This window comes from Mustela erminea, chromosome 16 (assembly GCF_009829155.1).
Source record: "Mustela erminea isolate mMusErm1 chromosome 16, mMusErm1.Pri, whole genome shotgun sequence".
NCBI lineage: Eukaryota > Metazoa > Chordata > Mammalia > Carnivora > Mustelidae > Mustela > Mustela erminea.
The window spans coordinates 721378-746817 of NC_045629.1; the positions used below are offsets into that span (position 1 = coordinate 721378).

General features: G+C 37.8%; 1 protein-coding gene across 4 annotated transcripts in view; it reads left to right on the forward strand.

The window, feature by feature from the left end:
- The window catches only part of SPIDR (scaffold protein involved in DNA repair), a 607809-nt gene that overhangs the window by 523355 nt on the left and 59014 nt on the right, over nt 1-25440 (forward strand). For all 4 annotated transcript variants that reach the window (XM_032316108.1, XM_032316109.1, XM_032316110.1 and 1 more), the window contains exon 11: nt 15828-15968. In XM_032316108.1, the coding sequence (XP_032171999.1) occupies nt 15828-15968 (141 nt within the window). The remainder of the gene's footprint in view (nt 1-15827; nt 15969-25440) is intronic.

The window sequence follows — 25440 nt, forward strand, 5'->3', positions numbered from 1 at the left end:
TTGGTTGCTCATTAGTTTAAGCCTCTGCCTTCATCTCAAGTCATGATCTCAGGGTTCTGGGATCGAGCCCCCCATCAGGCTCTCTGCTCAACAGGGAGATCCCCGCTTCCCCCCCTGCCTCTGCCTGCCTCTCTCCCTACTTGTGATCTCTGTCTGTCAAATAAATAAATAAAATCTTTAAAAAAATAAGTTTGTACTATATAAATGTCTTATAGCCACAACATACTAAATGATGTCATACATATATGTGGAAATGTTTAGTTGTCTTAAGGTAGATGGTAAATTCTTCTGGGTACCATGTGCATAAGCAGTCTTATGCACAATGAGCAGACCTAAAACCGTATGTTCATCAGGTCATGGATTTCCTGGTGTCCTAGGGTATAAGATATATTTGCCAGGAGAATTCAACACAGTAATAATGATATGTGATTTTGATATATTTTTCTCCATAGATATGGTAAAGTATATTTTAGAAAAAATATTGCTAGAAACATCTTGATGATAATGATGATTTTCAAGGAATACCTATTAACATCTTTGAATTTTAGTGTTTGCTAAAACATAATTTGGAAATATTTTTATATAGACTGTTACTTCTTGTTCAGTTATGCTGTCACTTTGTATTTACTGTTCTTTGAAAGGTTTCAACCAGTTAACTATTTAGATTTTGGGTTTCTCTTATTCTTATGCCTTTAGACGGTGCTGTCCTATAGGGTCGCCAGTAGCCACGGGTGGTTTTTTACATTTAAAATAATTAAAATTAAATAAAATCTAAAATTCATTTCCTTACATTAGCCACATTTGAAGCACTCAATAGCCCCATGTGGCTAGTGGCTACCACATTTGACTACACTTGGTATAGAACATTCCATCAGCACAGCGAGTTCTCTTAGGCCACATGCTTCTTATTTATTGCAAACTACAGCAATATATAGATCAGTTTCACCTGAACTTGAAGTAAGATAGAGCTTAGCTCTGGAAATTATGTTGATAATTTCCCATTTTTGTGCATGTAAAGAGATATATCAAATATGTTTATGTATTCATTTTATTTCATTGATTTTTTTAAAGTTCAATTTTTTTTAAAAGATGTATTTATTTGAGAGAGAGAGAGAGACAGGGAGAGCATGTGCATGTATATGAGAGCAGAGGGAGGGGCAGAGGGAGAGGGAAACAAGCAGACTCCCCTCTGAGCAGGGAGCTTGATACCAGGACCCTGAGATCATGACCTGAGCCAAAATCAAGAGTCAAATCTTTAACCAACTGAGCCACCCAGGCACCCCTACATATTCATTTTATTTTTTGAATTGTCTTATTTAATGCTGTACAGCCTTGGGCAAGATACCAAATCCTTCTGATCGTCTATTTTGTGCTAAGCAAGAATAGTAATAGCCAGCCTGGCTCTTAGTGGCCTTTTGAGACTAAGAGGGCCTGGCACTAAATGCTATCAAGATGATGAATTTCTAACCCACTTACACTGTGAAAAAATTGTTATTTTAATCTTTTGATTTGTGGGATAAATACTGCAATAACTAATCAAGGAAGCAGACAAAAAAGTAAAGACAGAGAATATTTAAAAAGCATTCTTAAATAACATGACTTATACATTATGTACAAAACCCTCTACTTAACAACGAAGCCATATTCTCTATAAATTTAAAAGAATCATTGTTGGAAAACACATTCTCTGACTTAGTACAATTAAATTAGTTAATTTAAAAAATACGTATTTTAAATCTTTATAGGAAAATTTTTTAAATACTGCCAAATAACTTATGGATTAAAAAAGGAACAATAATGGAAATTTTAAATTCCTAGAACTGGTAAATAATAAAAATGCTAAATATCAAAATTTATGTGATATCATTAATTTGATATTTACTAGAAATTTTGTAGTCTAAACAGCTCACTTTAGAAAGAAGGAAGGCTCAAAATAAATGAGCTAAGCTTCTAATATAAGAAATAGTTAAAAAATAGAATAAATACAACGAAAATAGAATGAGATTATAAACAGTAGAAATTAATGGCATAAAGGAACAGTAAATAAGCAAAGCTCAGAGTTGGTCCTTTGGAATGTTAAGTAATTCTATGGTAAAAGTCATAAAGAAAAAAAAGAAGATATAATTAAATAATAGTACTGGCACAAAAATAGACACATAGATAAATGGAACAAAGTAGAAAACCCAGAAATAAAACCCACAATTATATGGTCAATTAATCTTTGACAAAGGAGTGAAGAATATACAGTGGGAAAAAAGACAGTCTTCAACAAATGGTGTTGAGGAATCTGGACAGCTACATGCAAAAGAATTAAACTAGACCACTTTCTTACACTATACACAAAAATAAATTCAAAATGGGGGAAAGACCTATATGTGAAACCTGAAACCAAAAAATATCCTAGAAGACAGCAGAGGCAATAATTTTTCTGACATCAGCTAAAGCAACATTTTTCTAGATATGTCTCCTGAGGCAAGGAAAATAAAAGCAAAAATAAACTATTGGGACTACACCAAAATAAAAAGCTTCTGCACAGTGAAGAAAACACCAACAAAACTAAAAGGCAACCTACTGAATGGGAGAAGGTATTTCTAAATGATATATCCAATAAAGGGTTAATATCCAAAATATATAAAGACTCAATACAACTCAAGACCTAAAAGCCAAATAATCCAGTTTAAAAATGGGAGAAGACATGAACAGAAACTTCTCCAAAGACAAAGAGATGGCCAATAGACATGTGAAAAGATGCTCAACATCACTGATCATCTGGAAAATGCAAATCAAAACTATTGTGAGATACCACTTCACACCCTGTCAGAATGGCTAAAATAAAAAACCCCAGAAACAAGTACTGGCAAGGATGTGGGAAAAAAGGAACTGTCATGCACTGTTGGTGGGAATGCAAACTGGTAACAGCCACTGTGGAAAACAGTATGGAGTTTCATTAAAAAGTTAAAAGTAGAACTACCCTATGATCCAGTAATCACACTACTGGGTATTTACCCAAAAAATACAAAAACCCTAATTCAAAGGGATACATGCACTCCTATGTTTTTTGATTGTTTGTTTTTTAAAAGTATACCCACTTCACATTTTTTCTTTTTATTTCCATTTTATTTTATATCTTTTCAGTGTTTCAAAATTCATTGTTTATGCACCCCTATGTTTTTTTGCAGCATTATTTATAATACCAAAATTATGGTAACAGCTCTAGTGTCCACCAATAGACAAATGAACAGGGACATCCAGACACACACACGTGCACATACATGCACACGCAATGGAATATTATTCAGCACTAAAAAAGAATGAACCCTTGTCATTTGCAACAACATGGATGCAACTAGAGAATGTTATGCTAAGTGAAATAAGGCAGAGAAAGACAAATACCATATTATTTCACTCATATGTGGAATTTAAGAAACAAAACAAATAAGCAAAGGAAAAAAAAGAGAGAAACCAAGTAACAGACTATAGAGAACTGATGGCTACCAGAGGGGAGGTGGATGAGGAGATGGGTTAAATAAGTGGTGGGGATTAAGGAGTATATTTGTCACGAGCACCAGTGTTGTAAGAATTGTTGAGTCAGGGTGCCTGGGTGGCTCAGTGGGTTAAGCCGCTGCCTTCGGCTCAGGTCATGATCTCAGGGTCCTGGGATCAAGTCCCGCATCAGGCTCTCTGCTCAGCAGGGAGCCTGCTACCCTCTCTCTCTCTCTCTGCCTGCCTCTCCGACTACTTGTGATTTCTCTCTGTCAAATAAATAAATAAAATCTTAAAAAAAAAAAAAAGAATTGTTGAGTCACTAATTATACACCTGAAACTAATATAACACTCTATGTTAACTATACTGGAATTAAAATAAAAACTTAATAAAAATATACATGTATATACAAATCTTAGTTAATGTAAAAATATAGACCAAATGGGCAATCACTAGGAAAATATATCTTAACAAAATGTCTCAATCAAAAAATAGAAAGCCCGAATAGCCCAAGGATCATTAGAGAAATTGAGTTGATAGTTAAAAATCTTCCCAGGAAAAGCACTAGATCCAATTCATTTTATCCCTAAATTATTTCAAACTTTCGAAAAGCAGGTCATTCAAATCTTATACAAATTTTTCTTTTTTTTTTTTTTTAAGATTTTACTCATTTATTTGACAGAGACCACAAGTAGGCAGAGAGGCAGGCATAGAGAGAAGGGGAAGCAGGCTCCCCGCTGAGCAGAGACACCCCCCCCCCATGCGGGGCTCAATCCCAGGACCCTGAGATCATGACCTGAACTGAAGGCAGAGGCTTAACCCACTGAGCCACCCAGGTGCCCCAAATCTTATACAAAGTTTTCAAAGAAAAAAAGAATCTGTGTCAACTGATTGTATAAAGCTACTATAAATAGGCTTGCTATGAGAAATAAAATCAAATCTAATTTGCAAAATAAAGGTCATTATCACATGGAAAACTTCTAAACAAAATGTAGCAAATAGAATCTTGGCTTTATCTCAGGAAACTTGCCTAACTTAAAAAACTGTAGAGGTGGCTGGGTGACTCAGTCACTCACCCTTCGGCTCAGGTGAGTCAGGTGGGGCTTAGCAGAGTCCTGGGATCCAGCCCCATGTCAGGCACCCTGCTCAGTGGGGACTCTGCTTCTCCCTCTCCCTCTGTCCCTCCTCCGTGTTTATGCTCTCTCTCTCTCTCTCTCTCAAGTAAATTAAATCTTTTTAAAAATAACTTTGAAAGCTGAAATTGTCATTTACAACTTTTGCAGAGATAAAAACAGTTATTTCAATTGATGCGGAAAATGCATTTGATAAGGTTCAGCACTCATTCATTATTAAAAAAATTTTTTAGCAGACTGAGAATGTTTAACTTAATGAAGGATATCAACCAAAAAATCTTACAGCAAGCATCATTCTTAATTGTAAAACACTGAAGAAATTTTATTCAAAATCAGGCTAAGAATTCTCAGTGTCATTGGTTTCTTTTCAGCATTGTGCTGAAGGTCCTATAGTACTGCTTCCCCCCTTCACTCCCCCTCCATAGCCTGCTTCCCCCCCTCACTCTGCCTGCCTCTCTGCCTATTTGTGATCTCTCTCTCTCTCTTTCAAATAAATAAATAAAATCTTTAAATAAATAAATAAATAAATAAATATTTTCTCCATATAGTTCTGAACATCTTTTGTTAGATTTATGTCTAGCTCATTTATGACTTTGATATTTTAAATAGTTTTTTGTTTGTTTGTTGCTTTGTAGCTGGTGAGTAGAAATAACAGTTGACTTTAATATATTGAACTTTTGTAATCCATCAATCTTATTAAAATTATTTGTAATATTTTTGTGCAGTTTTACAAAATCATTTCATTTATGCATAATGACAACTTGGCTACAGCCTTCCCAATCCTTATTATTATTATTTTAAAAGATTTTATTTATTTATTTGACAGAGATCACAAGTAGGCAGAGGGGCAGGCTGAGAAAGAGGAGGAAGCAGGCTCCCCACTGAGCAGAGAGCCTGATGCGGGATTCCATCCCAGGACCCTGGGATCATGACCTGAGCTGAAGGCAGAGGCTTTAACCCACTGAGCCACCCAAGCGCCCTGATGGAGAAAATATATTATAAAATTGGCCTAAAGACCCTGCAAAGGAAAGATTTGTGCCACTCACTGTGCTGAATCCTATATCATTGCTTGAATGCTCACAACAGCCCTCTCAGTTTCCTTTATTCCCATGTTAAGATACTCGAGTAAATTCAAGTTCATACAGTAAGTAACTTTTTTAGGATCCCAGAGTTACTAACATGATATGTCTTTCCTCCCTGAGAAACCTTCCTATTCAACCATTTGAATATGATGTTATTTATGGGGAACATCTCTGGCAATTCAGGAAAAACAAGTTTATCAGGGGACCCTTTTCTGTTCAGACCTGTCACACTAGCACTGACTGTAGGAGGTAGTATTTGCTGAGCAGGAAGCAGCAACAAGATGGTAGAATTCTTTGTGTGCTGCTTATGAGCTGACTCTGGTTTGGACTGTCTATTGAATGGCACAGTTCCAGTTCATTTGAACCAATGAGGACAGTGACTCCATCTCAGGCCCGAGCTGTTGAGCTACTGAGCTTCAGCTGTGTGAGCAGGACAATGTGGGAGAATGTGTGTGGCCAGGCATGAACAAAAGAGGGAGAAAGACAGTATTAATATCTCTTCTCTAGAGCAAAAGAATAAAAAAGAGCACCATTCCTTGGTTATTTAAGATAAAGGCAAATATCATAACAGATTTAAAGAAAAGGTACTAGTTAATCCTCATTTCTCCATTTTCAACACAGGCTATCAAAAATTCCCTCATTATATTACATTAGCAGCCTTTAAAATGATAGATAATTTAGCATAAATTTCTTACATTCTGACCTTAATATTCTAATATGATTCTTGTCAAACATTAAAAGTATCTTTTGGGTTACCTGGAAATCAAGTCAGTTAAGTGTCCAACTCTTGATTTCAGCTCAGGTCATGATCTCAGGGTTGTGAGATCGAGCCCTGCGTTGGGCTTGGTGCTGGTATGGAGCCTACGTAAGATTCTCTTTCTCCCTTTTCCTCTGTCCCTCCACTCCTGTATCTCTATAAATAAATAAATTTATCTTTTGAAAGTTACAGAGTGGATAAAGTTCTTCTAGATAAGTAGCCTCATTGTACACCAGTTACAATTTATGTATGTTTTAAATAGTTTGACCTAGCACTGGGGAAAATCATTGCCCTCAATAAAGATTAGATTTAGATATTCTGGACTTTATGGTCATCATGCAGTTTGTCATGAGTTTATTCCTTGTTGCCTTCATGGTGCTTGCCTTGCAGACTGGACTGCTAGTTGCTCTGGGATGCTTTCTCCAGCTCCACTCTGCAAAATTAATCAGTCTTCTTCTACATTCATATAACTGATTACTGTAATGCGATATGATAGCACAAAAATACCAAATCAACTGCTTTACCTTTAGACCTGATTCTGTTCCCTCCTTACTATCTTGGGTTGGTTTTTTAAACATTCTGAGCCTCGCTTTACTCACCTAACAATAATGCCTAGTTTCCTCAGTTGAAGGGTTAAACAGATAATATGAGAATGCTATAATTAGCCATAATGCATTATATTAGGGTTAGGTGTTAATGTTGCTCAATGCTTTATTTCTCAATTATATTTTAATTTGAAACTTTCCCTCTTTACATATCCTACAAAGTATAAGCCCAAGTGAGCTTCAAATGAATGCATTAGTGAGTGAATACATGAATGACTATTTCTGTGAACACTGTGCAATTAGATATTATGCGAGTTTGCTGTGTGTTCACAACAGAGCCCCATTCATTCTCTCAAACATGGAAGGAGTATTTATTGAGAGCCTCCTGTAGCTCAGATAGAGAACATGGGAGCAGTTTTAACCCTCATGTTTTTAGGGTGGAATTAGTAGTTTGTATGTAGCTCCTTCTAATGGAGAAGATTTCATGAAAGGATTTTAAGTTTTGTTTCATGAAACATCAGTAATGCATTTTTCCTTTTTTTAAATATCCAAATATATTCATAATTTCATACTCTGAGAGCAACTATCTCTAAAAGCAAGTGGTTTTCAGTATTTTTTGAAGATGTGCAATAAAACATGCTTAGATGATATCAGTTTTCCTTTCAAAGTTCATGTATAATGACAAGAAGAAATGCCTCTTTGCAAAGCATAATATTTTTCTAATGGATTTTTAAGCATTTGATTCTTTCCCATTGTTTGCCAGTTTTTAGCACACTGAGTTGGAGCCAGAGGTACCAATAAGTTTTCCTATCTTTTCTCCATAATTATCCAATGTTTATTGAGTAGAATCTTCTTCAAGTTATCTCCTATACCCTTTTATCTTTATTATTTTAAAAGAAATTGTTTATTTTGGAGAGAAAGCAGGGAAGGAGCAGAAGGAGAGGGAGAGAGAGTCTCAAGCAGACTTCACACTAAGTGCAGAGCCCTACGTGGGTCTCAATCCCGGGACCCTGAGACCATGACCTGAGCCAAAAATCAAGAGTGGGAGTCCCAACTGACTAAGTCACCCAGGTACCCCACCCTTTTTTCTTTAAACAACTTTTTGAAGGTCTTTTTACAAGCTTTTTTTTTTATATATTTCTATGCTTTTATGGTTTTTTTACATAATTTACATGCAATACAGTTTACATACATACAATAAAATGCACCCATTTAAGCAGCAGGTTTTAACAAATGTATTTACTACCTAATACCCACCACAGTGAAGACATAGATTATTTCTATAGCCCCCCAAAATTTCCTATGTGCTCTGCTGTCACTCTCTCCTGATTCCCGTTGCAGGCAACTACAGATCTGCTTGCTATTACTGTGGATTTACTTTGCCTTTTATATACTTTTCATTTTTTTTTTCTACTCAGCACTATGTTTTCAAAAGTCATCTGTATGTCAGAGTTTGTTCCTTTTCACTGCTGAGTAGTATTCCACTGTAAGTGTATATCACAATTTACTTATCTATTCAGGTATTACTGAACATTTGTCTTGTTTCCAGTTTGGGGCTATTATTTTTTTTGTTTATTTATTTGATAAAGAAAGAACAAGCTGGGGGAGTGGCAGGCAGACTGGAGAAGGGAGGAGCAGACTGCCTGCTGTAGGGAGCCCAATGAAGGACTCAATTCCAGGACCCTGGGATCATAACCTGACCTGAAGGCAGAGGCTTAACCAAATGAGCCACCCATGTGCCCTGGGCTATTGTTTAATAAAGCTGCTATAGACATCTGTAAGTTTTTGTGTGGACATATGATTTTACTTCTTTTGGAAAAATCCTGGAGTAGAATGACTAGCCATATGATAAGTATATGTCTAACTTTATTAGAAATTGCCAAAGTTTTTTCTAAAGTGGCTATAACATGCACATTTCCACCTAAAATATGATAGTTTCATTTCTTCCATATCCTGAACAAAACTTGATACCATCAGCCTTCTTTATCTCACCCTTTCCAGTATATGTGTAGTGGTTTTTCTTTCTTTTTTTTTTTTTAAGATTTTATTTATTTACTTGACAGAGAGAAATCACAAGTAGACGGAGAGGCAGGCAGAGAGAGAGGGAAGCAGGCTCCCTGCTGAGCAGAGAGCCCGATGCGGGACTCGATCCCAGGACCCTGAGATCATGACCCGAGCCGAAGGCAGTGGCTTAACCCACTGAGCCACCCAGGCACCCCTGTAGTGGTTTTTCATTGTGATTTTAACTTGCATTTCCCTTATGACTAACGGTGTTGTGCATCTTTTTATGTGTTTATTGGCCACATGTGCATCTTCTTTGATGAAATGTTTATTCATATCTTTTATCCATTTTGTTTTACAATGAAATGAGATTCACATAATATAAAACTTATGGTCTTATGTAATTACTACTTCCTTCTAGTTCCAAAATATTTTCATCCAAAAGAAAATCCCATATATAGAAACAGTTGCTCCTTATTTCTGCCCCACCTACCCCCTAGCAACCATCATTCTGTGTTCTGTCCCTATGGATTTAACTAGTCAAGAAATTAATAGAAATGGAATTTGTGATGTTTTATATCTTTAATCCATATTTTTGATAGGATTATTTGTCTTTTTATTCTTATATAGGATATCATTGTTTTTATTATTATCAATTATAAGTTCTATAGTTCTTTGTGTAATCTAAATACAAGTCCTTTGTCACATGTATATTTAGTAAATATGTTCTCCTAGTTTGTGCTTTGCCTATTCATTTTCTTTTTTTTTTTAATATTTTATTTATTTATTTGACAAGAGAGAGAGAGAGATCACAAGTAGGCAGAGGTAGGCAGAGAGAGAGGTGGAAGCAGGCTCCCTGCCGAGCAGAGAGTCTGATGTGGGGCTCGATCCCAGGACTCTGGGATCATGACCTGAGCCGTAGGCAGAGGCTTTAACCCACTGAGCCACCCAGGCGCCCCGCCTATTCATTTTCTTAATGTCATCTTTTGAAGAGCAAAAGTTTTAATTTTGATAATTTCAAAATAATTAATTTTTTACTTACCCCAAGGTTGCAATAATTTTTCTCCTGTGTTTTCTTCTCAAGTTTTAGTTTTCTGTTTGGGTCTATGATCTATTTCAAGTTAAATTTTATGTATAGTTTGAGATAACAATTAAGGATTTTTTTTCTTTTTTGCATGTCCAGTTTTCCTACTACCTATGGTAACAGATGAAAGGGACAAAAAAAAAAAAAAAAAAAGAAAAAAAAAAAAGAAAAAAACAGAGGCATCTGGGTAACTCAATTGGTTAAGTGACCAACTCTTGATTTTGGCTCCGGTCATGATCTCACAGTGGTGATATTAAGCCCAGTCTCAGACTCCACACCCAGTTTAAGATTCTCTTTCTCTAGTAAAAAAGAAAAAGAAAAAGAGAAAAGGAAGGAAGGAAGGAAAAAGAAAGGGAGGGAGAGAGGAAGGAAAGAAGGAAAGAAAGGAAGAGGGGAGGGCGAGAGGGAAGGAGGGAGGAAAGGGGAGGGGAGATGATTAGTTGCAAGTCTGTATAGGAATTGATCATGTCCTATTCACTACTCCACACTGTTGAGTGGTCATTCCTCCCTTACCCTGACATACAGTGGAATGCCAAGAAACATAGTCTTTCCTGAGCAATTTCCTTATCAAGAGATGTAAAGATACTAACATCTGAGATTCCCCAGCCATAAAGTGGCCCAGCCTATTTACCCATGTGTTGTTCATGGTTGATGGATTCTTCCTCCTACCCATTGGGAGAGTCCAGGAAGCTTGTTAGAGCTCTGTTCTTAAATGGGAACAGATAGCAGGGGCCTGAAGAAAACTTCTTAAATGAAGTTACAGATACTGCAACCATAAAACAAAATTGGACACTAAGGGGAAAGAAAACATCTTTCAGAGCTTAAAAAAGAACTCTTAGAAGTTTAACATATGAAAAGTAGATAATATGAAAAACCTAATTAGAAGCATTGGAAGACAAAGCTGAGGGAACTGACAGAATTAGTGGAAAATAGGAGAGAAAAGTTAGTAAACTTAAAGAACTGGTCTAGTATGTCCAATAACCAGAATGAAGGAAGAGAAAAAAAGAAGGAGAGGAAGTATCAATTAAATGACAGAGTAGACATGATTCCACTGTGAAAGGACCCACCAAGGATATTACTCACCCAGTGCATAGAAACAGATCTATACCAAGGAATATCACCATGCAATGTCAGTCCCTGGGAACTAGAACAAAGCTCAGCTCCTGGAGAGAAAGGAGGAAGACAAAAAACAGTATTGGATTTGGAATAGAAAAATTATTTCCAATCTAGAAATCTATACCCAGCCAAACTGCCCATAAACTTTGAGGGTAGATTATTGACAATTTCATGAATGGGTTCAAAGATTTTAGCTTTTAATTCCCCCTGTTTAGGGAGCTAGAAGATATGAGCTAATTAAGAAAGGAATATATAGGATATGAAAAATAGGAGATCCAACATACTAAAGCAGCAAAGTAAATCCCTCAGATTTTCTGATAAGATATCCTAGGATGACTGCTGTGCTAACAGTCCAGACTGAGTGAAGCAAAGGCTCCAGGAGAGCCTCTTCAAGGCACAGTGCATGTGAGGTTCAGCACACTGAAGGAATATTTTAGTAATTGGCTGAGGTGTAGAATTTATGATAAGTACATAAAAAACTAATTTAAAGATCTATATAAAAAAGAAAAAGTGATCATGTTTTATTATATTCAAGACTACAAGTTCCAAGGTATCATTGTAATCCATAAATTTTGGCATGTGGTATTTTTATCAACTAGTTCAAAATACTGTCTCTCTTCTGCTATGATTTCATATTTGACCCCTGAGTTGAAAAGGATGTTGTAAAATTTTAAAATGGAGGATTTTCCAAAGTATACATTTTTTGTTAGGTTTCTCATTTAATTATGTTGTAGATATACAGTGTGTCCCATACAGTACTGATTCTTTGAAATTCATTCAGTCCTGCCTTAAGGCCCAGTGTCTGGTCAGATTTTATAAATGTCCTATGTGTACTAGAGAATGCACATTCTCTAATTGTGGGCAGTTTTTCTAATTGCCTAGCCAACAAATCAAACTTATTAGGTATGTGCAAGTTTTTCAAATCCTTACTAATTTTTTCCTTAGATTGACTTAACAACTTGGCAGGGATGGGTTGAAATCCCCCACAATAATGTTGGATTTGTTCTCTTCTGTCTGTAGTTTTGTCAGTTTATACTTCATGTATTTCAAGGCTGAGAGCATACAGTTTTAGAATTATATATCTTTCTGATAAATTAAGCTTTTAAAAAATCAGTATTAGTGACCTCTTTACCCTTAATAATCCTTTCTCTCCTAGAATCTATTTAGTGTAGTATTAAAACCACTTCTCAGCCTTCTTTTGATTAATATTTGCCCAAAACATTTTTTTCGCCCTTTGAACCTTTGTTTTAGAAAGTTTCCTGTCAACATCATTTTTTTCTTTTTCTTCCTTCAAACTGAACATGACAAACTCTGCCTATTAATTGTCAAGTTTAAATCATTTTTATTCCGGGCGCCTGGGTGGCTCAGTGGGTTAAGCCGCTGCCTTCGGCTCAGGTCATGATCTCAGGGTCCTGGGATCGAGTCCCGCATCGGGCTCTCTGCTCAGCAGGGAGCTTGCTTCCTCCTCTCTCTCTCCTCTGCCTGCCTCTCTGCCTACTTGTGATCTCTCTCTGTCAAATAAATTTTTTAAAAATCTTTTTTAAAAAATCATTTTTATTCCATTTCAAATGTACATAGATTTGTGTCTACCATCAAACTTATTACCTTACATCTCTCTGCCCCTTTCTTGTGCTTTTTCTTGGAGTTTTTTGTTTTTGCCCATATTTCTCATTCCATTTTTTTTTCTCCATCTAGTTATTTGGAAGTTATACACCCTATTTCTATTCTTTCGGTGGTTATCCTTGAAATTTTACCAGATGTAAATACTCAGTGAAGTTTAGTTTTAAATCTTCATCCAACTCTAAGTGATATAAGCACTTGGGACCATTTGAACTTCATCACCCCCATTGACCTACTTGCTCTCCATTTCCAGTTTTTCAGCAACCCCTTCATTAATTGATATTATTGGTGGTGGTGTTATTTTATCCTGTGTCTGTTTTGATTTGTTTATATTGATGTTCAGTAGTCCTTTTATCTTAGACCTTTTTCCCAGTATATTTTCCTTCTTCCTAAAATGCATAATTTAGAAATTATTTCTGTAATTATCTTAATAAGTAGTAAATATTTCAGGCTTTGTAGGTGGAAAATGTGCATCATGTTTCTTTATCTAAAAAATGCCTATATTTTACCATCATTCATGAAATATTGTTTTGCTGGTACATAGTTTTGAAATGGCTTCCAGAATTCTGAAAATATTTCTCTATTGTCTGGCTTCATTCATTTCTTTTTAGGAGGCTGATTTAAATCAAATTTTTATTCCACAGATGGTCTTTTCACCATTCTTGCTTTTAGAATCTTCTCATTGTGTTTGACATTCTCTAGTTTTATTACAGTATGTGTCTTAGGAAGGCTTTCCTTTTAGTCGTCCTGCTTGGTACTTGTTTCTATTCCTGTATATTTGGATTCATTTCTTTCATCATTTGGGGAGAAAATTTGCAGTTCCTAAATGTGAGAATTGTTGCTTCTCCTTCCTCTATTTTGTTCTTCTGAAATTCCTATTAGACAAATGTTACACTTTCTCATTCTATCCTCTGTACTTCTCTTTCCTCTCATGTTTTTTATCTCAGCTCTCAACATGCATTCTAGGTAATTTATTCAAATTTATAACCCAGTTCACAGATACACACTCTTCAGGTGCATGTAACCATTTGTTTATACCTATTTAATAACTTCTTTATTTCAAAAACTGTAGTGTTTCCTTTTTGAAAGTTCTATTTCATTCTTCAAATCTCCCAAGTAATGTTGTACATCTTTTTTATATTTATATCTTTGTGATTTTACCTTTTTAAAATAATTATTCCATATTTCATATCTTTTAATTCGAATATGTCAAATCCTAGGGAGGTCTATTGTTTTGTTTTGTTTTGTTTTTTACTCTTTCTACATAGTAAATTGTTTTCTTATACTAGTGATTTTTTCTTGAAGATTTTATTTAATTATTTGAGAGAGAGAGAACATGACCAGTGAGGAGAGACAGTGGGAGAGGGACAAGCAGACTTCCTGTGAGTAGGGGGCCCAACATGGGGCGCGATCCCAGGACCTTGGTATCACGACCTGAGTTGAAAGCATACACCTAACCAACTAAGCCACCCAGGGTCCTCTGTACTAGAGATTTTTATTCAGGCACATGTTTATTTGATTTTACTCCATGACAACTAATGATTAAATTAAAGGTGATTTCCTTCAGACAAGGTTTACCTTTGCCTCTGTTGTAAATCAGGGAGGGCCCTATGAACCTGGGAGAATTAGGAAGTCCAGTTCTAAGCATTATTTAAAGTTCGTTGTTTCCTGGACACCTAGGTGGCTCAGTCAGTTATCTCTCAGGTCACGATCTCTCAGGGTCCTGGAACAGAGTACCACATCAGGCTCTTCACTCAGCAGAGAGTTTGCTTCTCCCTCTGCCTACCGCTCCCCTTGCTGTGCATGCACTCTCTGACAAATAAGTAAATAAAATCTTTAAAAAAAAAGAAAAAGAAAAGAAAAGAAAGTTCATCGCTTCTGATTTAGCATTCCTTTGTTCATCATTTGTTATTTCTTCTTTCCCAGCATGTACTTTACTATACACCCTTATCTTTTTTTTTAGATTTTTATTTATTGATAGGCAGAGATCACAAGTAGGCAGAGAGGCAGGCAGAGAGAGAGAAGGGGGCAAGCAGGCTCCCCACAGAGCAGAGAGCCTGATGTGGAGCTCGATCCCAGGACTTTGAGATCATCACCCCAGCTGAAGGCAGAGTCTAACCCAGTGAGCCACCCAAGCACCCCTACACCCTTATCTTTAAAATAGTGGGTATTATAGAGGGCATGGATTGCATGGAGCACTGGGTGTGGTGAAAAAATAATGAACACTGTTATGCTGAAATTAAATAAAAAATAAATTAATAATAATAATAATAATAAAATAAAATAGTTTTGTTCCTCACAGTCTATTTGGTGGTGTTAGTTACTACAGGTTTCAGTAAATATTTTCTGAGAATGTGTCATTTCATAATAAATAAGACTTCATTTACCTGAATTATGAAATGAGAGGATTGGAAATTCAGTCTTAAATAGGTTTTAATATGTACTACCCTTTGAACTTAAAGGTTGGGGGAATGCTATCATGTCACTGGATATCTGTCATGTCTGTGTTGCTGCCAGCAGGGAAGCTGGTTTTTATCCTGTGGGGTATGCATGTCTGTAAATATGTACCTTCTCAGAGAAAGCCCCTTATTATTGTTCTCATAGTGTTCCACTGAAGCTTTTATCAGTATTGAGCATCCATATGAAATAGAAATGTTTCCTGTTATAACAGGATAAAAATGGGGAGAGAGGATAATCTTTTGGGCAGTGGTAATATATTTTATTTAAAAGGATGATCTTCTTTGTGTGCTTTTAAACCACATTTGGCTTAGGCTTTCGTTTTATGCTAACAGAGAGTTCCATTTCCTTCTGTTATCTTGTGGATAGTGATCCAAACACCTGTAAGTACAAATCTAAAAGTGCATATTTGAGTTCAACTTCCTTTACTCTGATTTACCCATTCAGGAAGATGATTACGATGGATTTCTAGTGAGGGAGAAGGAAATCCTGCCCTCTGTAATGACTCAAAAACTGTCTTCTAAAAATATGTTAATACTTTTTTGTAGAGGCTGCCTTCTTGTGCAAGATGCCTATGGAATGTTTAGTGAAGTGCACTCTGAGGTCACCATCTTGAAGGACCAACAGTTGGAAGGAAAGTCCTGCAGCCTGATGGGAATGAAGGTTCTACAGAAGGCCACCAGAGGAAGGTGAGACCACTCTGTAATAGCATCTAGTTTGCTGCAGTGGCTGGTTCTTTTATTAGTGTTTTATCTCTCTCTCTCTCTCTCTCTCTCTCTCTTTTTTTAAGATTTACTTTTTTAGGGGCACCTGGGTGGCTCAGTGGGTTAAAGCCTCTACCTCCAGCTTGGGTCATGATCCCAGGGTCTTGGGCTTAACCCCCGCATCGGGCTCTCTGCTCAGTAGGGAAGTCTGCTTCCTCTTCTCTCTCTCTCTCTGCCTGCCTCTCCACCTACTTGAAATCTCTGTCTGCCAAATAATAAATAAAATCTTAAAAAAAAAAAAAAAGATTTACTTTTTCATTTGAGAGAGGGGGAAAAGAGCATTAAGTCGGGGGAGGTGGGGCAAAGAGAGAGAATCTCCAGCAGATTCCCTGCTGAGCATGGAGCAAGAGGTGGGGCTCAATCTTACAACCCTGACATCATGACCTCAGCCAAAATCAAGAGTCATATGCTTAATCCACTGAGCCACCCAAGCTCCTCTTACCTCTTATTTTAAAGACAATAAACTAGGATCCTAGAGTTTGCCTGTAAAACTAGGCCAGAGCTAAGTCAAGTCTATAAAGTACTTCTAGGGAAAAAATTACAACTGATAACAAAACAAGATTCCTAATTTTATTAAAAAATTAGGTTTAGTGATTCCAAATTTTATGAAAAATTAATATGATAAAAAATGTTATGTATGTGTGTTTTAATTCTAAGATTTTTTTCTGTATGTTTTCCAGTTAAAAAAGATAGCTTTGCATGAGTCAGTTTATGTAAATGACAATATAACTTAGTGTAAAGACATTTTATAAGCTTTCAACAAAATTCTTAAGTTGTCACATCTTTCTGCTTTCCATGGTAGGAAAGTTTTGTTCTCTTGTCAAGTTTCATGGCACTCCACCTTAAAATGTGGTTTTGGATAGGCAAGGTAGAATTGTGTGTAGATCTCGTCCAAACTATGGCTATTACATCTCCAATAATCATCCTAAATCTATAAATTAGGGAAAGAAGAAACATTTTTATTTATTTATTTTTTAAAGAGTGAGGTTTTATTTATTTGAGAGAGAATGAGTGAGAGAGAGCATGAGAGAGGAGAAGGTCAGAGGGAGAAGCAGACCCCCCCAAGGAGCTGGGAGCCCGATGCAGGACTCGATCCTGGAAGTCCGGGATCATGACTTGAGCTGAAGGCAGTCGCTCAACCAACTGAGCCACCCAGGCGCCCAGAAGAAACACTTTTAATCAAACTATCCAGTAATATAGAGAATTAGTGTAAACAGTATATTTGAGATTTTCTCTATCTTACTGTAATCTCTCCTTCCTTGAATAGTGTGTTATTTTAACTCTCTTGGTGTTAATTTTTTACTTGATTATAGTAACATCTGCACTTATACCAGTATCTGAGAGAGAAAAAAACCCATTATGAATATCTGATGTTCTAATTTTGAAGCAGTTATTGATAGCATCCTCCAGTGGTTTGCATAATGAACATTTCCAAGCATGGTCATTCTGAACTGTGAGCATTTAGAGTATTGTCCTGACTGACCTATATAGGCAGTCAGCGTTTCCAGAGACCACAACTCCATGTCTCATCGGGCTTTCATATGGTACTATGCAGGTGAGTGATGGCTCTGCCCAAGAGCTTATTTTCCTGAAAAACATGTATTTCATAGAAAGATCCCCTATAAGCCCTGGGTAGGTAGATATAAGGACATTTTATTGATCCATGCAGATTTGTCTTATGATAAATGTTCCTTTTGTTTATAAAAGGATGGCTGTATTATAATACAATTAATTGCCTTATATATTGGGGGTGGAGATTTACCCAGATATTTAGAAAGCATATCTGCATGTGTGAAAAGCTTAAGTTTCACATGAAACTTATCTTTATTAAGGTTGAACCTCATTTTAGTCCTAAGTTTTAGAATTACAAGCATCTGGGTGCGCCTGGGTGGCTCTGTTGGTTAAGCAACTGCTCCCTGCTCAGCGGGGAGCTGCTTCTCCCTCTCCCTTTGCCACTCCCCCTGCTTGTGATCTCTCCCTCTTTCTGTCAAATAAATAAATAAAATCTTTAAAAAAAAAATTTTTTTTTTAAAGAATTACAAGCATCTGAAAAGACTATGTAGTTAACAGCAAATGGTTACACTGCCCCAACATCTTGACCTGAAAGCATTAATTCTATCAGGGCCATTGGGAAGTAATCTTCCTTGATATGAATTCTACACATAAGCCTCTCACCTGAACACAACAGAATGTAAGTGGGCTCTCCATCACAGGAAATCCTTCCTAAGGGGCAGCAGAGCTTCTCTAGCTGCCTGCTTTCCTGGTGTGCTCTGGGCTAGACAGCAGCTGCTCTGGGAGGCTTACTTCTTGCTAGAGACTGTAGCACATAACTTCTACTGGCAATTCTACTGGTAAATGACAGAGCCACTGCAATCCCAAGTCTTTGGCTCCGTAAAGTTGATGTTCTTTTACCATTATGCTTATGTGTTCCTATGATTTAATCCATTTTTTTTTTGTGGGTTATGAGGGGAACCCTACTAGTATCCACAACATCCCCACAGGAAATGTTTTTTCCACAGGAAATGTACTGAGTATTGCAAATATTTACAAACTTTCTGGAATCCATACCATTTTTAGGGTTGTGACTAAATACTTGATTTTTTTTTTTAGGTTGGGATTAATTTCTTTACTTATATATTTAATTTTATTTTGGCACACAGCTATCCAAATAAATGTTTAGATTGTCTCTTTGTTCCTTTGGAAACTATATCTCTTCAAAACAAATTATTAAATCATTTAGGAATGCTGGATGTTATAATTGCCTATTAGTGATATCATCCATTGTCAGTCATCCATCCATGGCCCAGTAAAAACAAATTGTCTATTTTCCCCCAAATTATTGTTTCATGGCAACTCCCATAAACTCTAACAAAATATACTTCTCATAAACCTTAACAAAATGTTTACTTCCAAAAATTCAAGCTAAAATGATTAATTATAACTATATACTTCTAGTATCTAATACAGAAAGTAATTTTTTGCCCGTTGGAAAATAGTTGTGTTTGGGCTAAGTCATGAAGTCTTTTAGATCTTGGCTACCAGATTTCATCTGATCCACGCTTCTCATGATGGAAAATTACTACTCCCTACAAGGTCTATGAAGTGGACCGATGACCTCAGAGCTATTGAGTCAGGCATGCTGTTGGACTGGTGTATGGGCTGCTCTGTCCACCTGCCTCATTTGGGAAGCCTTGCAGAAAAACAATCATATCTTTTCTATTTCTCTGATATGTTTTTGGAGTTGGATGTCCAAATTGACTGCTTAAAGCAAAAAGACTCAGAAAAATAGCCTGGATTTAGAGAAAAAAAAGACCGTTTAAAAAAAAAAAAAACAAACCACCACTGCTGAGGCATGCTCATTAAATAGAATGTGGAGCTCTGCCCATGCTTTCTTCTCTAGAGCACTCCCTGCTATTATTTGTCCAGTGACTCTCTCTTCCTAAGACGTCCCCTGACCTTTGTCTTCCCATGTGACCTGTGCAGCAATTTAGTGGGTCAAACAAGCGGAAAAGTCACATGACTTTGATGTCATAATTCTATGTATGCACTTTATCCTTTTATTATTTCACATTTTTATTTTTATATGATAGGGCAATACTGAGGGAGAAAAGGATTCCTAAAATATGTGTTAACCCTACAGAAATGGAAATATAGCTAGCCAAATTTTTTGTGGGGGAGGGGAAATTCTTTCAGTTCAGAATCCTGCTTGTATTTATGTCCCAACTTGTTAAAACCCACTGATCTCTGTGTCTAAAATGACTAATTTGTAGGTACTATTTGATTTAGACCTGCCACTTCCAGTCAGCGACGAGAGAAGAATTAGGCACAAACAAGTCAGCTGCAAAAGATTGGGAGCCGGGGACAACAGTCGAAAAGGACTGCTGCCACCAGCAACGCCACAGTCTCACTTTTATTAGATTGAAAACAATAGCCAATGGAAGGATTGATGAAGGTCAAACGTTAATCCGGTCTTGCAGACAAGCAAGGAGGAGGATCAAGTTTCTAGTTAAACAAGCACATTCAAAGGACTCACCTAACTAACAACGGGCACTTCTGGGATGAGAAAGGAGCGACAACGGATAAGGGAAGCGGGCGGTTTTTTCGTTCCACCCTGAGCTGACGGGCGTTCCTGGGTGCTCCTGGGTGCTCGGCTTCCCTGAAGCAGGCGGCGTTCCGCCCTGGGTGAGCCGGGCATCCCCAGCTGCCCAGCTTCACGGTCGTTTATCGTCCTTCTCCCCAAAGACCTGTTGTCAGTTTATGTATTTCTTAAGGCCATATCCAAATGTGCTTGGTAACTAGTAAAATCCTCCAGGGGTTACAGTTCAAGTAACAAATTGTTCCAAGGAGCAGCAGCATCTCCCCCCTTTTGTTCGTGAAGTAGTAGAAAAGTTGATTTTGCAGCTTCTTTATTTTTCAGTCGTTGGAGGGATTTTCACGTGCTTCTGAGGACTAATCATAAAAAGATTATAGCATTAAGAATCATCAATCCACTTATAACACCGTGACCAGTTTGTGTGATCCAAGAAGAAGGGTTTAAATCAGACAGAATATCGTTAATTCTTTGATTAAAACTTACTCCTGGAACTGATTGTAGTGATGAATGTAGAATCGTATCTTGAAGTTGTTTAATATCTAAGGTTAGATTATCACCGTAATGGTTAGTAAAATAATATGTGGGCGAATTTTGCTCCAAGATACTTCTGATTCATTATAGGCATGGGGAGTAACACAGAAAGAAGAAACATTCCAATCACATAAAATACGAAGTCTAAGCTTTATATTCTGAAGATCATTTCCTATATGTATCATGGCTGTTTCTAAATCAGAGACACATTCATCTAGTTTTTGATCTATGAACGTTTGCTGATTCCAGGCCTTGCTAGGATTCTCGTGCCACTTCTGTACAAATTGTGTAGTTTGTACAGTTTGATGCAAGGTCATTCCTGCAGTGGTAGCTGTAGCAGTAATGGCTATTAATTCCTAGAATAGCTGTTATAAGTAACCCAACAAATCTTTTTGTTCTGTTGAACCCAGTTCTTCAATACTGATAAAAGTTTATGTACATCTGGAGAACTTTCCCAAACACGGTGGTGTTTCACCGGTAGCCAAATGCCTATTCTTCTTCTAGCAGTAAGAATGATAGAATTGTCTTTATAAACATTCTTATCTACACAGGTGAACATCTTACAGTTTAGACAATCTATTTCTCTATTACTATAAATAAAAGTCATTTTGCCAATAACAAAAACATAGGGATCTCTAACACAAGCTCTTACCCATTCTTCATCCATGAGGAAAAAAGAAAATGCATTAATTATTAGACTGATGAATGTAAGAGCCATTCCAAACTTACATGACTTAAAGCAGTAGTAACCTTCCATAAATTCTTTTGTCTTTTATGATAATCAACAAAAGGAGATGGCATAGAAAGTCCTTGCCCAAGCCACACCAGAGGTGCATCTCCAGAAGCTTAAGGTTTGCAGTAAAATGGGATCATCAAAAACTTCCCATTTTAACTTTCGATGAGAGGAGCAAGGTTCCCCAGTGCAATTTGTGACTGCCATCCCCTTAGGGGACCAGTCCCATACAATTCCATAGGAATCATTAATAACAATACTGGGGTGAGCTGCTCTACAATCCTTCCATAAAGGGCGAATTCCTTCATCAGACCACATTTGTGTTGGTTTGCATTTGGGAATAGAGGGTGCTGCATTATAGCTAGGACCCCAATATTTGTAGGCTTGGAATCCTTTAATGGACAATAAATGTAATTGAGCTTTAGCCAAATAATTGTTAGTAGGAAGGTCCACCAACCATCTCTGATTACCAGGGACAAGGCAAATGGAATGATTGCCGATACATATTGGTCTATTTTGATATCCAAAAGTAAGATTAATATTTGTGCCCTGCTTGCCCACAGTTGAAACACTGTCCTTTAAATTTTTTTGTGGTCAGAGCAGCCATTGCTTGAGCTAACAAATCAGCCTTATAGGTCTCTGTTCCTACTCCCTGACATAGCTTAATATAATCTGTCAATGTTCCCTTGCCTTTAAAGGGTGCTAGCAACTTCTTAAAATCAGAATTAGCATTCTCATAAGCCAACAATTGCATAATGGTATCCACAGCCTCAGTATTATTTATCTGTCTTCTGACAGCCTGTTGTAATCTTGCAATAAAATCAGTATAGGGCTCTCTTGGACCCTGTACCACCTTTTTTAGAGCACTTATCTCCCTGAGATTCTATTCTCTCCCATGCTCTCAAACAGCAATGCCAGAGGTGCTCAACAGCTTGATCACTCATCAAGTCCCTGGTCTTGAACCCGGGCCCATGGTCCAAGACCCATGAGCTGTTGCATGGAAATAGGAATGTTATGAGCTCTATTATGGGCAACTGCTATTTCTGCTTGATATTGCCACCATGTTTTGAATTGCTAGCAATGACCAATCTGTCAGAATAAGTCGATTGCCTTCTGCGATGCCTTGAATAATTCCCGTTGTAAATGGAGAATTAGCTCCACAGTTTTGTACTGCCTGTTTAGTTCCTTCAACAATTTGAAGGGAAATAGCTCATGCTTGCCTCATAGACACCATTAGGATTGTTAGGATCATGTCCTGGAGCGACATGTTCTGTAATAATAACCGGGAAGTTAAAATGCAAAGCATCTAGGTCTCCCGCTCGCTGTGCTTCAAGGAGGCCTTTCTGAACAGCCAATAACATGTACTTTTCATTTTTTTCATTAAATGTTGCCTTCTTATAGAACAGCGGAGCTGACGGCAACTGTGACATGGGCACCTTTTGTTCTGTTACTGGAGGAGGAGGAGTTTCCTCCTTTCTGTATTCCTTTCTGGTGGCCTTAATAGTTTCTTTCTCCTCCTGGATGGCATGTTCAGGTTCCTCTTTTTTAGTTTCTCCTGAACATTCATTATCGCTTTGTAAAGGCTCCAAAACAGAGCGAATGAGGGTCCAAGTAGGCCATATAGTGACTGGAATTTGCTTTCCTTTCGTATACGAAAGTTTTAACTCGTGACCTACTTTTTCCCATGTTTGTAAATCTAAAGTCCCTAATATAGGGAACCAGGAGCAATGTTCTTTAATTACCTTTAAAAGCTCCGTAAGTTGGCCCTCGCTAACTTTTGCTCCGCCCGCCAGGAGCCTTCTCAATAAACACACGTAAGGGCGATAATCGTTTGTGCTCTCTAGATTACCCATACCCTGCGATAATTGCCCACAACTCACCAGCAGGAAAAAGGCACGGCCGTGCAAAACTCACGTTGGGGCTTCTTCTGCTGTTTTATTTCTGATCAGATCGGGTCTGGTCTGTTCAGGCGCCACTTGCCGCTTCCAGTGGGCACGAGAGAAGAATTAGGCACAAACAAGTCAGCTGCAAAAGATTGGGAGCCGGGGACAACAGTCGAAAAGGACTGCTGCCACCAGCAACGCCACAGTCTCACTTTTATTAGATTGAAAACAATAGCCAATGGAAGGATTGATGAAGGTCAAACGTTAATCCGGTCTTGCAGACAAGCAAGGAGGAGGATCAAGTTTCTAGTTAAACAAGCACATTCAAAGGACTCACCTAACTAACAACGGGCACTTCTGGGATGAGAAAGGAGCGACAACGGATAAGGGAAGCGGGCGGTTTTTTTCGTTCCACCCTGAGCTGACTGGGCGTTCCTGGGTGCTCCTGGGTGCTCCTGGGTGCTCGGCTTCCCTGAAGCAGGTGGCGTTCCGCCCTGGGCCGGCCGGGTATCCCCAGCTGCCCGGCTTCTGTGAAGGGGCGGCATTCTGCCCTGAGCGAGCTGGGCATCCCCAGCTGCCCAGCTTCACGGTCGTACATCGTCCTTCTCCCCAAAGACCTGTTGCCAGTATATGTATTTCTTAAGGCCATATCTAAATGTGCTTGGTAACTAGTAAAATCCTCCAGGGGTTACAGTTTAAGTAACACATTGTTCCAAGGGGCAGCAGCAAGACCTGTTGACTCGCCCTTTAAGAAAAGGTTTTATTGAAGAGTATTTAGTCAGTACTCACTATGTACAGGAGGCTCTACCTGAGTACCAGAATGACAAGGAAGAAGTTGACATGAATGTTTTAATTGACTAGATCCTAACGGGCTGATCTCAGATTTCATAAAAGAAGTTAGTGAGAACAAATGCTATAAACATCCTGACCTGTCAGAAGGAAAAAATGTCTTCAGATTGGTAAGATGTTATCTGTGAAGACATACACCTAGGATCAGGAGAGATGTATGTAGAAGAGGAAATGAGAGGGTTTATTGAAAAGATAATTCACTTATTTATTTTATAATGACTTAGTGCTTCTATAGTTCATTCTATAAGGATTTAGTGCTTCTTGGTGCTATACCCCTGACTAATGGCTGTAGTACTGAACTCTGTGCTAGATTTTTGGGATTTATCCTAAACCAGAATATACTGGGGTATAGAGTCAACAAGATAAAGACTAACTATTCTTAGGGATTCCACATCAGTCTAAGAGAAAATTAGGGCCACTGTGAGATTTTGAGAGAAGAAAAGAGGAGATAATAAAAACAAAAATGGAGTTAAGATTATCCTGCTGTTGTACCTATAATGGATTTATTATAGAAGGAGAGGCTGGGGCAGGGCTACAGATTTGGAAACTTCTGTAGCAATTGAGAGGAGAACAAAGAACCAGTTAGGAACTAATCTTAATTTCTGCTACCTACAGACAGCTCCACCAGAAGTATAAAAATAGACTTCCCTCCAAGAGATCATGGACCAGCAGGAAAGCCAGGGGTGACCTAAGCAGGCACTGACTGTCAAGTGCCTAATACAGAAGGCTGTGGACTGATAAGTAGCCACCTTGCAGGGATGGGGTGGTTGGAGAGCAGGTCAAGTTTTAGGAACCCTGAAGAGAATAGGAAAAGCCTGGGGCTAAGGACTAGAATGAGGAAGGGAGGGAAGACTGCCTCCATTATCTTCTTTTTGAGCCAGACTAAAGATAAGGAGAGCAGCCACTGTCTGGTCAGCTTTCCAGATAGAGTGAGGGGTGGGCACTTTGTGTGTGGGGTGGTGCATTTCAGAGAATGATCCAATTAATAGTTATTGTTTAACAACTTTTGTTTTAAAGGTAACAGATTAAGTACTGATAATTTTTATACTAGAAGCCAAGGTTAGTCATTCTGTTCAGACACTAACCTCGTAGTCAAGATTCAAAAGTCCTTTACAAGCCCCAATGCTAGTCCCCAGCCTGCTGCACTTGTGCCCTTTAGTCCTACCACTCAGGGACATGCCCTAGACCTAGAAAACTTTGCTTTTTCTCCTGGGCCTTATTTGAGCCTAACCTTTCTCTCACAGGCCAGTCTTAAGATGCTTCTCCAATAAGAATCCTGACACCTATACCCAGTACTGCTTTTATCTC